The sequence below is a fragment of the Hibiscus syriacus genome, unplaced genomic scaffold, assembly GCF_006381635.1.
Source record: "Hibiscus syriacus cultivar Baekdansim isolate YM2019G1 unplaced genomic scaffold, ASM638163v2 tig00004041_pilon, whole genome shotgun sequence".
Classification (NCBI taxonomy): Eukaryota; Viridiplantae; Streptophyta; class Magnoliopsida; order Malvales; family Malvaceae; genus Hibiscus; species Hibiscus syriacus.
In genome coordinates, this window is record NW_024061995.1 from 159,019 (window position 1) to 171,022 (window position 12,004).

General features: G+C 38.7%; 2 protein-coding genes across 3 annotated transcripts; one reads left to right on the plus strand and one right to left on the minus strand.

The window, feature by feature from the left end:
- Positions 1–1,187: 1,187 nt before the first annotated feature.
- On the plus strand, positions 1,188–3,420 carry LOC120187527 (G2/mitotic-specific cyclin S13-7-like). 2 transcript variants are annotated; one of them, XM_039191245.1, is made up of 6 exons: positions 1,188–1,347; positions 1,571–1,809; positions 1,907–2,200; positions 2,293–2,421; positions 2,520–2,927; positions 3,011–3,420. In XM_039191245.1, exons 1-6 carry the CDS (start codon positions 1,311–1,313, stop codon positions 3,350–3,352), a joined length of 1,449 nt encoding a protein of 482 aa, XP_039047176.1. In that variant the 5' UTR covers positions 1,188–1,310; the 3' UTR covers positions 3,353–3,420. The 2 variants fall into 2 exon arrangements, with proteins under 2 accessions (XP_039047176.1, XP_039047168.1); XM_039191237.1 differs by having other exon boundaries at positions 1,189–1,347; positions 1,568–1,809.
- Positions 3,421–8,199: 4,779 nt separating this feature from the next.
- Positions 8,200–12,004, minus strand: LOC120187727. Its single transcript, XM_039191374.1, has 5 exons — positions 11,499–12,004; positions 10,298–10,410; positions 9,843–10,214; positions 8,930–9,698; positions 8,200–8,558 (listed from the first exon to the last, which is right to left on the minus strand). The coding sequence occupies exons 1-5, from the start codon at positions 11,752–11,754 to the stop codon at positions 8,497–8,499; spliced, it is 1,572 nt and encodes a 523-aa protein (XP_039047305.1). The 5' UTR covers positions 11,755–12,004; the 3' UTR covers positions 8,200–8,496.

Here is a 12,004-nt window from a genome sequence, read left to right on the forward strand (position 1 = left end):
TACGATAGGAGATGGCTTTGTAGCAGGAAAAACACGGATACTTGACTCCGACAAAAGTGCGGAAAATATCACGAGAAGAGGCAGGGAGCGGAAGCGTGGCCTCCGGACGGCTAGAGGCTGAGGAGGACAAGGAGGGTCAAGCTCCCAAGCTTAAAGGGAAGATGTGAGAGGCTAAGGATAGACCATGGATCTTGGTGTTACGAGTATGGTGATTTAGTAACATTAACCAATACGGTGTCGTTTATTGAATTTAATATTATGAGAACATTAATTTATACTATGTAACCTACTATGTTGTTAAGAGTTAATAACATTAATGGACGAATTAAACTATTTCAGTGATTTAAGGAATAGTCGTTATCTCAAAGACCCGGGTTCTATCTTAATGATTTAAGGGATGACTGTTATTGTTAAAAAATTTAGATTCGAGCACTTCATATGTCAAAGGTGTTTGAGCATTCATATTTAAATTTATATTAGCATTAAGGATAAGTATTTGACTTGAATATGATGAGTTTAGACCTAATTCTATTCCTTCCCTTTTGAAAAATTCAAGTTTGGATTAGATCGGATAAGGTTTTTTTTTTTTTGTAAGAAAAGGTCGTATCAAGTTTAGCGTGAAAATATCTGACTTGAAAATAATATATAATTATCTTTATATATTTAGATATAATTACTAGGCCACTTTTCTTTTAATGTATTTTTTTAATTAAATCCTTATTTTTTGAGTTTTATCCCAAAAATTAGACTGGGTGAAATTTCGCTATACTCATATCGGATTGAGTGACTTATAGAGGTACGTTATACTCCAGTCAGGTTCGATGGGCCAAATGCCCAATCCAACCCAAGACTATTTGTAGTCAACATCATTGTTAAACTTTTAGCGGTTGATAACCAAAATAAAAAATGTAAAATTAGTGATGATTTTACCCAAACATAATATTAGATGACCAAAGTAGAAAATAAATAATAGGTTGATAGCTAATAATGTAGTTTAACCCATTTATATATATATATTTACACAGGCAAAACCCTAGAACGCAAACGGGTAACTTTATTTTAGCAGACAGAGCCACATGGAGCCTTTAAACTGACAGGTAGGTTAACGGCTATAATTTAGTGACGAATTTTGTACCGTTAGATTAGAAGCAATCCAACGGTGGTATTTTGAAAAATCAAATATGCCCGTTGGCTCGCCTTAGCTTCAAAAGGAAACCAAATCTCCCCTTCTCCTCTTATATTCTCTAGAAGCCCTAAGAGAAAGGCGAAAGAGAAGATCGAAAGTGAAGAGAACAACAACAACAACAAAAATGGCTTCAAGAACAATTGTACCTCAACAAGGCATAGGTGCTTTTAGGGATTTGACTTTTGTTTTGGGGGAGGATCGCTTGAATGCTTGCTTGGATTTGTTTTTCTTCTTCTTTTTTTTGTTCGAGATGATTTTTATGGGTTTATCTTGAAAGTTTTTGGCCAAAAAAAGAAATGGGTTCTTTGCGATCTGTGTTTGTTTTGGTGGGATTTTGCTAGAACCATATGAATCGTTTAAGGAAATGATGATTTTCTTTAGCAGGCGAGGCCGGAGTTGGTGGCGCCGGAGCGGCAGTTCACAAGCAGGCGAACAAGAACGCTGCGGCCGGAGATGGGAGGAACCGCCGTGCGTTGGGAGATATTGGGAACGTGGTGAAGGTCCGAGGAGCGGTTGTTGATGGCAAAGAGCAGCAGCAGATTCATCGTCCACGCACAAGGTCTTTTTGCGCCCAATTACTTTCCAATGCCGAAGCCGCCGCCGCCGCCGTCGAGAAGAATAAGGTTTATTTTATATACGATTTATCCGATTTGACTTATTTTGATTAATAAAGAAAAAAGAAAATCCTAATTCAAAATCTGGGTTTGTTTTGGATTTCAGAAAAATGTATGTGTAAATGTGGAAAAAGCTCCTGTTCTTGAAGGAGCCGCTGCTGTGCCAAAAAGAGGTGTTGCCGCCGCTGTGCTGAAAAAGAAACCCGCTGCTAAGCCGGTGCCGGCGCATGCAGAAGTGATCGAAATCAGCCCGGATGTGGTGGAAGTGAAGTCGAAAAAAGAGGAGAAGAAGAAAGAGAAGGTTATTGATGCGAAGAACAATAAGAAAGTCACTCAAAGGGAGGAATCATCCAAGAAAAAGCAACATACTTTCTCTTCGGCCCTTACTGCAAGAAGCAAGGTAATCAATCAATCTTTCGAATCTTTTTCGAGTAATTATTGTCGAAAACTCGAGGCAAAAACGTGACTTTTTGTTGTTGTTTCGGAATTCAGGCGGCTCATGAAATTGCAAACAAGCCGAAGGAGGAGATTGTTCATGATATTGATGAAGCAGATGCTTATAACCACTTGGCTGGTGTGGAATATGTTGAGGATATCTACAAGTTCTATAAATCTGTTGAGGTTAGCAAATAAATAACAAATTTCATCAATGTCTAACTTGAAAGATGATTTCGATTTTCGACAAGCCGGGACTTATGAAAATGTTGTGGAAAATGCAGAATGAGAGCAGGCCAAGTGACTATATGCACTTGCAGACCGATATTAATGAGAAGATGAGGTCCATTCTTGTTGATTGGCTGATTGATGTTCATCAAAAGTTCGAGCTTTCACCAGAAGCTCTCTATCTTACCGTCAACTTGATCGACCGATTCTTGTCGGTGAAAGTTGTCCCGAGGAAGGAATTACAGCTGTTGGGCATGAGTGCCATGCTTATTGCCACCAAGTATGAAGAAATCTGGCCCCCTGAGGTGAATGATCTGGTGTGCATTGCTGACAGAGCTTACACTCATGAACAAGTACTTTTGATGGAGAAAACTATATTGGGAAGGCTCGAATGGACTGTGACAGTGCCTACACACTATGTCTTCCTAGCTCGATTCATCAAGGCATCGATCCCGGATCCGGAAGTGTGTTTTTACTTCTTTCAGTCACTTGTTGGTGTTTAGATGAAAATTTACATATGGTTGATGTTGTTTTCTTTTGCGTGTAGATGCAAAGCATGGTATATTTCCTAGCCGAGCTGGGGATAATGCACTACGAGACCATTCGATTCTGCCCATCGATGGTGGCTGCCTCGGCGGTGTATGCCGCTCGATGCGCCCTAAACAAGACTCCGAATTGGACCGACACACTCAAGTTCCACACTGATTACTCGGAGTCGCAGCTCGTGGATTGTGCTAAGCTGCTGGCTTATTTCCATTCCAAGGCTGCTGAGGGCAGGCTTCAGGCTGTGTATAAGAAGTACTCGAGTTCTCTACAAGGAGCGGTCGCATTGGTTCCGCCATCGAAGAATCTATTATCTGCTGAGAGTAGTAGGCTTCAGGTTGTTTAGTACTTGGATTTTGTTGTTTGGAAACTAACTGCTGTGATTCTCCCCCCAGAGAAGCATTGATTGCCTTAAAGAAGAAACATTCATTTGAATAACAATTAATTTGTTGATGAATGAAACAACATGAACCATCGTCTCTGTAAGCCATTTTATGCACTATATATGCCATTTTTCATCACCAATGTGCCTAAGTTTCGAGTGTCGAAATTCCCGAAATTTTACTCGGATTATCGAAAATTAGCTTCGAGAATCCGAGTGCTCGATCATCGAGCGCCTAGCCGCCTATTGCCGGACGATAAGAGTATGAAATGAACCTGCCGGAAAAAACATCTCTTAGAAATTCAATACCTTTAGTTCAATATGTGTGAGTAATCTATTGAGTTAATAAAAATTTTCAAGTTGATTTCTGAAAGAACGGGGACCCAGGATTATGCGTCTGCGTCGAGGATTTTTGAAGAGTTTATTTCTGTTTGCGATCTGATCGAGGTGCCTAACATATGAATCCGGGAATCATGTGTTGTTAATAAAGGCTTAGGAATTAACAATCTGCTGCTGCTAGCCAAAAATATGACAAAGGCTAGAGAGAAGGAATTCAAGGAGTTGAATCCTGAATCTGCGGAAGAGTTAAGTAAAAAGATTGATTCGTTAGAAGATAGATGGCTGTCCGATCCTAGTAATATTCAATTTCAACAAGAGATTTCTGCGTTGAAGGCTAGATTATGGGCTGTGGTAAGGAAAGAAGAGCGTGAATGGTTACAAAAATTAAGGCTTAGATGGTTTAAAGAGGGTGATAAAAATACAAAAAAAAATCATCTTTCTGCTGTCTCCCGAAGTCGGAAAAATCAGATTTCTAAGCTGAAATTTCAGAATTCGTGTATCAAAAATCAGGCTGCTATTCAACAAGCGTTTGCAAATTTTTTTGCCGCTAGTTATAACACGGTGAAGACTTTTGCTTTGAAGAAATTTGACATCCCTTTTAAGAGATTAAACGCCGTCACCAGAAGGTTCATTGAGAGTCCTTTTTCCGAAGAGGAGGTATGGCTTGCAATTAAGTCTTCGGATGGTTTGAGAGCGCCTGGTCCAGACGGGTTTAGTTTGGACTTTTTTAAGAAATTTTGGCAGCATATTAAGGATGAAGTCATGAAGTTTATGGAGGATTTCTACTGGGGCAGAGTAGACGACATCTCTTTTAATAAATCTTTCATTCCGTTAATTCCGAAGAAATCAGAGGCTATCTCTCCGGATGATTACAAACCCATTTCTTTGGTGGGTAGTTTGTATAAGATTGTTGCTCGTGTAATGGCGAGGAGGATGAGCAGGTGTCTTTCTGTCGTTATAGGAGAAAATCAGTTTGCTTTTATTCCTGGTAAACAAATCGCGGATTGCAGTCTGATCGCTAACGAAGTCATTGACGGGCTATTGAAAAATAAGAAAGAAGCGGTTCTGATCAAGGCAGACTTTAGCAAAGCTTATGACACGGTCGATTGGCAGTTTTTAGACCTGATCCTCAAGAAAATGGGGTTCGATAGAAGATGGAGAAAATGGGTCCGCTTTTGTATTTCTACCCCTACTATTGATGTTCTTGTAAATGGTTGTCCGTCCAACAGTTTCTCTATTAAGAGGGGTCTCAGACAAGGATGTCCGCTGTCGCCTTTGCTTTTTAATATTGTCAGCGAGGCGTTAAGTGGTATGATTAAGAAGGCTTCGGAATCTGGCCTTTGTTGTGGTGTTGATGTGGGGACTGGTGGCTTTGTTTTATCCCATTTTCAATTTGCTGATGACTTACTCATTTTTTCTGCTCCAAATCTGTTGTCTGTTCTTAATTTTAATCGGGTGCTAAAATTTTTTGAAGTGGCCGCAGGTTTGAAGTTGAACATGCGCAAAACTAAGCTGTTTGGTATCAATTTGGAAGAAAGTAGAGTTAGAAGGTGGGTAGATTCGATTCATTGTGGTTGGGCAGAGTTTCCGTCGACATATTTGGGGCTGCCGCTTGGTCATCGAAAAAACTCTAAGTCCTTGTGGAATCCCATTATAGACAAATTTAAGAGTCGGCTACATAGTTGGAAAGGTAAAATGCTTTCTTTGGGTGGGAGACTTACATTTATAAAATCGGTCCTTGTTAATTTGCCGGTCTATTATATGCCATTTTTACAGTACCCAAGTCCATTGCTGATAACATTAATAGATGTATAGCGAATTTTGTGTGGAATCCTAAGTCCGATAGGAGTATCCATTGGATTAAGTGGGAAAACATTTGCAAACCGAAAGCTCATGGGGGTTTGGGCTTTTTCGACATAAAAATTAGAAATCGTTCCCTGCTTAATAAATGGATTTGGAGGTTTAGCGCGGAGAAAGATTGTCTTTGGAGGAAGGTCATTGTTGCCAAGTATAATTATGACCAAGACGACATCATTCCTAAAGCGGTAAAAATCAGACTTTCTTCTTGGATATGGCGTAATATTGTGAATCTGACTGGGTCTTCAGAAACTGATTTTATCGCCGATTTGAGGTGTGTTATGGGAAATGGCAGTATGATCGGTTTCTGGGCAGATTTTTGGACAGAAAAAAGTTCTCTTAAATTATCGTTTCCGAGAATTTTCAGTATAGCAGTTAAAAAATGCGGTAAGATTAAGGAATTTTGTTGTTGGGTTCAGGGTAGATGGGAGTGGAGGATTGATCTGAGAAGAGTCTTTTTTGATTGGGAAATACCAATCTGGAATGATTTTAGGCATGTTCTGGATAATGCGGTTAGTTCAATCCATAGTTCGGACAGGTTGTTGTAGTCGGGAGCGAATGATGGCCTTTATAATCCAAAAGCTTTATGTCTTAAAGTTTCTTCTGCCGGTTTTTTGGAAGATCCAATTTGGAAACTGGTTTGGTATAAATTTGTCCCGCCTAAAGTTTCCGCTTTTCTTTGGAAAGCAGTACATTGTAGGCTGCCGGTAATGATAGAGTTGGCAAAAAGAGACGTTAATTGTGTTGATTGTCGTTGCCTGTATTGCAATTCTGAGCTAGAAACGATCAACCATATCCTTTGTCATTGCGTGGTAGTTTGGAATGTTTGGAAACGTTGGTGTAGTGTATGAAATGTTAATTTCGTAATTCCCATGGACGTTAAAAAACTGTTATAGATTTGGTTTGTGCAGAGTATTAAGAGGAAAGTGCGGGGATTTGGCATATGGGATTTTTTGGCCTGATTTGGACAATTTGGATTTGCAGAAATAAAACCAGATTCAAAGGTTTGTCCTTCACAACAGATCAGATCTTTCATCTTGCTTTGGTCTAGATAGGGATTTGGGTTAATTACTTATGGCCGAGGTTGATTCCATCGGTGATTGATTTTGTTCGAAATCCAGAAGCTATTGTTCGTGGCGTTGGCTGATGGTGTTCGTTTGGTTCTGTGTTTTCAGGCTTGTTTTCTGTGGATGCTGGTCGCTCGGCTAATGATTCCGTTTTGAGTCTGAAGCTGCGTTTTTGCTTTTCTTTTTCATTTCTTTTGTCCGGTCTTGCTTCCAGATTAGATTGGGATTGGTCTTTAATTTTTGCCTGTGCCCCACGCTGTATTGTTCGTGGGATTTTTTTTGTTCCAGAGTAGTCTGGGATTGGTCTATTATGTGTATCGGACTACATTTTGCTCTATTGCACCTCAAGACATACTCTTTTTCCTCCAAGTAGGATTAGGGAGGTTTTTTAATGAGGGTCTTGAGGTGTTTACTTTGTTAATCCCTTAATACAAAGTAACCTTTTACAACAAAAAAAATATTCAATTTTTATTTGACTCAATAATACTCTCTATGTATTATTTTCTTTCAATTAAATCTCTATTTTTATTGAATAAAAATAATATTTTTAATAAATATATTATTTTGGGTCGAATCGTGTTCAGATTTTATCTCAGAAAATAAGGTCGAGTTCGAGACGGGTGGAGGGTTTATAATTTTTGGGTTGGGTCGGGTGGACGAAAAATCCGACCTGAAGATAATCACAAATAATACAAATCAAAAGAAAAATAAAATAATCACAAATTTTAGGTGGAAACTTATAGACAAAAAATTACGGACAAAGGGAAAAATTAACTAAAGTCGAAATTGTACAAGAGACTACGGTAATTTGTTCAATTTCAAAATTTGAAAAATACAAGATATTATGAGACTATATATATAACATGAATTAATAATAAAATTATAAGATTAAGGGGCTATTTGTTTGCCTCTTAATGAAATCATTACGCGCTGAATGCTGAACCGTTCAATATTCAGCGCGTTTATTTCGCACCTCTGAATGATTCAGTGTTGACTGATTCAGCAAAACAGTGCTGAATGATTCAACACATAAATACATTCTGAATGATTCAGAGCTATTATCAAACAACATGTCACATTAAGAACTAATTCATATAGAGCCTCTGAATCATTAACGCTTAATCATTCTGAAATAAACAAGCAACCCATAAATCCGTATTTTACGCTAATAGAATTCATATAATCAGGTTGCTAATTTTCTATAATGGATTTTTAAACCTCTTATATTGATTTTTGGGTAAACTACACTGGTAGTCTTTAAACTTTTAGGACACTACCAATTTGGTTTCCAAACTTTTAAAATTTGTATTGGAGTCGCAACAGTGACCAAAATACAAGCAAATTAAAAATTCAATGACCACAATGCAAGTTTTATAAGTTTGATGACCAAATTGCAAGCATCCTAAAAGTTCAGGTACTACCGGTATAGTTTACCCTTGAGTTTTAAATTAATAGGTCCTTCTAAATTATGCTTAATTACATATTTTTCCAACCAAAATGGAGTATCTACAGAAACATCCCTAATTAACTTGAACCGAAAGTAGAAGATGAGAAAAAGTAGAGGAAAGTATTTGCATATAGATCTGTTTTTCCCTCTGATTTCAGCAAAAGAGAATACACAAAGCAGTGGTCACATAATCTATAGGCCCTGCCACCAGTGTGGCTTTTGACCTGAAAATGGTGCCACTCGATCGTTACTCGGATATTTCCAGCACGGAAAAACAGCATTTATCCAACCGAACAAGAGAGCACGCCCTTTGAGTTGCTCTCGTTGGCGAAACGCTAGTTTCGGAATTATACAGTTTGAAAGCGATTGTAACTAGAAAACAGGTTCATACTCTCTTGTTATAAATACAACATGGTAATAACTAATAGGAGTGAAAGCAGCCATTGCATAGTTGGAAGACCTGCAGATGCAGCAAAAGTAATGCGTTAGCATACATGCATTAGTCGATGTGACTGCACGAAGAATATTTAGAGCTCGGATCTGAATATGAATTACATCGACCGATATAACAATTATCAGAACGGAGGAAGTTAAAAGAAAACGAGAAAAGCTGAGGCATGGATCAAAACATGAATTGAACTGATCGCTAATGATTCTCAAATTTCTAATTATGACTAGAATTACTGCATAAGAAACGCATGTTCAGACATCAGTTGAATGTGAGAAATGGTCAGATAATTAATGATCGGAACTTTTTCGGTTTGGCATGCAAGAATAGGCTAAGATGTCAAAATATCATCTTTAATTATTCAGAAAACATCATTTACTTACGTAAAGATGCCAATGCTGATGGCGGAACTGAAGGTGTCCCGTCGGGAGCCTCATTATTTGGTTCACTCTTCGATGGAGGTTTGTCATGAGCAAACGCTACATTTGGCAGCGGACTGGATGTGGGAGTCAAATAGGAAACGGGTCTGAGCTTAGGTTTGGGTGCCGGTGCTGATGAGTGTACATTTGGTGGGACAGGAGAATGCTGAGGAGAAATTTCGGGTGTGGAAGCGGGGGCTACATTAGACTCCTCTCGAGTCTTCCCCTTGCTCCTTTTATTCCCATTATGGCAGCCTGGCGGGTTTGCCTTGTTACTCCGTTGAGATGCTGGTGAAATTGTTTCGGGGGCAGGTGAATAAACTTCTGGTGCAGATGCAGCACCTTTCTTGGCTGATGTAGCAGGTGAAACTGCAGGAGCTAGATCATCACCGTGGTGATGGTGGTGGTGATGGTGACGATGATGGTGATGATGGTGGTTACTGTGGAGGGGATGAGGCGAAGGAGCAGGAGAAGGGGACGATGAGTTTGAGTTGCCATCACCTCCATGAACGGAATGTTTTGGAATGGACGAAAGCCGAACTTCCTTAACTCTACCAAATACAGTGTTGTTCAGGCCGAGGTTTCTTGAATGAGAACCCGTGATGGTTTGAGCTAGTTGCTTCAATCTCGGAATCGATGGATTATTCCCTACGGCCAGCAGAACAGATGACTGAACAGTAGTTGGGGGAGCAGCTGTTGAACCTTCCGAATTTGATAAGATAATATACAAGTTCTGAAACTCGCAAAATAAAACGCATCAGATTCGGCACAAGAGATGCTAATAGAACTCTCTAATAGTACATAACAAGCTTTAATCTTACTCCACAAATTCTAAGCACTAAAAGCAACACCAATCGAAAGAGACAGATTGCCTAACCTCATATGTGGCTAGATGCAGTCCAGCCTTCAGCTGGCTCCTCAAATCATCAAAATTTAATTGTATTTGGTAAATAGAGAAGTTTAACGTAAAGTTGAAGCGGATTTGCACTTTCTGCAGAAGAAACGCGCTTTGCGGGGGAATTACAGTGATTCCTCCCGGGAATTTCAGCACGTCCAAGAAATACGACTCCCCGAACAGGGATTCCGTCAAGCGCAAGGACGATCGGTGTGTAACCAGATATTCAAACGACGACAGTGTCAAACTTTCAGCGGTCGGAGATATCTTTGAATATCTTGCATCAGGATCAACCCCAAACACAACCTTCGATACATTCGGTACATTTAAAGGTTCGAGAGATAAGATGACCACCTGGATCGAAGAAGTAACCGGATTTAGGCAAAAATAACACGAACACAATACGTTGCGTAACAAAAAAGGATCAAATTATATACTTTGCTTGTGGGAAAGCCTATCTCATCAAAAATGTCATTTTCAAGCTGCACAATATTGTCTCCCAGAAAAGAAACCGGCTTCTCAACTTTAAAACTCGCTACTATATCATGACCTGGGCAATAAATATTAGTCAGTACAAAATTTTTCAAACAAATGTTAAATCACTTTCATGATCATAAATTCAACCGGTCCAACCCCATAGCAAGCATGGAATTGCCAATACCATGGACCAGCTTCAGTCAGAAGAACGTATAAACAACTACTGCAATTATTATTCGAATGCAGACACTTATAACAAAGTCGATACATACATGCAACGTACATGACGTAAAAACCGATATTAATGATCTATTCTATGCCGAACAAATTCGATTCTACACACAAATGTATATACAATTAGCAGCAAACTCGAAATATGAAATTAAAAACAATTGCAGTACAAAACCTAAAGAAATCCAAAACATTGGCTCATGTAATCACACAAGTGTTAAGAATCAAAATATAGTTCTGAAAAATATTCTACCATTTGCATCTCCAAATTTACTCCAAATTCTAGGAAAAGAAATGTGAATTACTAAACTATACGGATTTATTTTCGATTATATACACCGTCAATGAATCAAATGATGACATATGCCGTCCGCCATTGACAATAAATAATTCTATATATACATATCAAGGATGTAAATAGCGATCCGCTATTAGAATAGTGGCTATTCTATAGTGGCAAAGGTTCCACCCGAAACCGTTATTTTTCAACCGCGACACCCGCACCAACCGCAATAGCACTTATTATTGCCGCAATCGCAATAATCGCTATCCAACTGACCGCAGCCGTAATTTAAATCCCTTATACATATTTAATGAAAAGAAGTTATCAAATTGATTTATCTTATTTTGTTAATTGATAATACAACCATATAACTGGTAATTAACACTCTTAAACCCAGTTTCCTCTAATGGAATTTTAATTATAAAATCTAAAGAAAATCAAATTGGTATGATTCTCCTTTTTTTTCTACATTATCTTCACTTCCATTCATTCATTCATTCATTCATTCATTCCCAGCAACACTCAGAAATGTGAAGCTAAAGAAAGCAAAATCAAAATCTCAGATCCATGCATACACATGTAAATACATATATATATATTTGATTATATGAAGAGACAGAGAGAGAGGGAGGGAGATGGAAAAGTACCTTTGAACCTGGAATCGAGATCCAGATCGGAGTGATCTGAAGAATGAAGAAAAGGGGGAAGCCAAAATAAAGCAGAAAGAAAGAGAGCAAGAGCAAGCAGCACGAATACGAAGCATCGAAGGCCAATGGGAGAGTTTCTGGATCCACAAGCAACGAATCTAAAGCTCAAGCTCGAAATCGAAGCGTTCGATTCCTCGACTAGTACTTCACTGCTCACATTCGAACTCAGTCTCTGTTGTTCTTCAGTTTTTCCCATAGCTCATCACCATTTGCCACTCAAGCTCCATTCTCTTGTTGTCGATTAACATTTGCCTTTGCTTTCGCCATTGTTGCTCTCGTTTTTTCACCTGTAAAAAAACTCGGCACCGAATTTTTTACATATTGGTTTGTAGAAGAGACTGACAAAGCTTGTCTTTGTGCAAGTTTTTTTTTTTCTTAATTTTTTTTACATGTAAAGACAAGAAGATATGTAGGGTTTGAAGATGAACAAAAGAGAATCAAGTCTC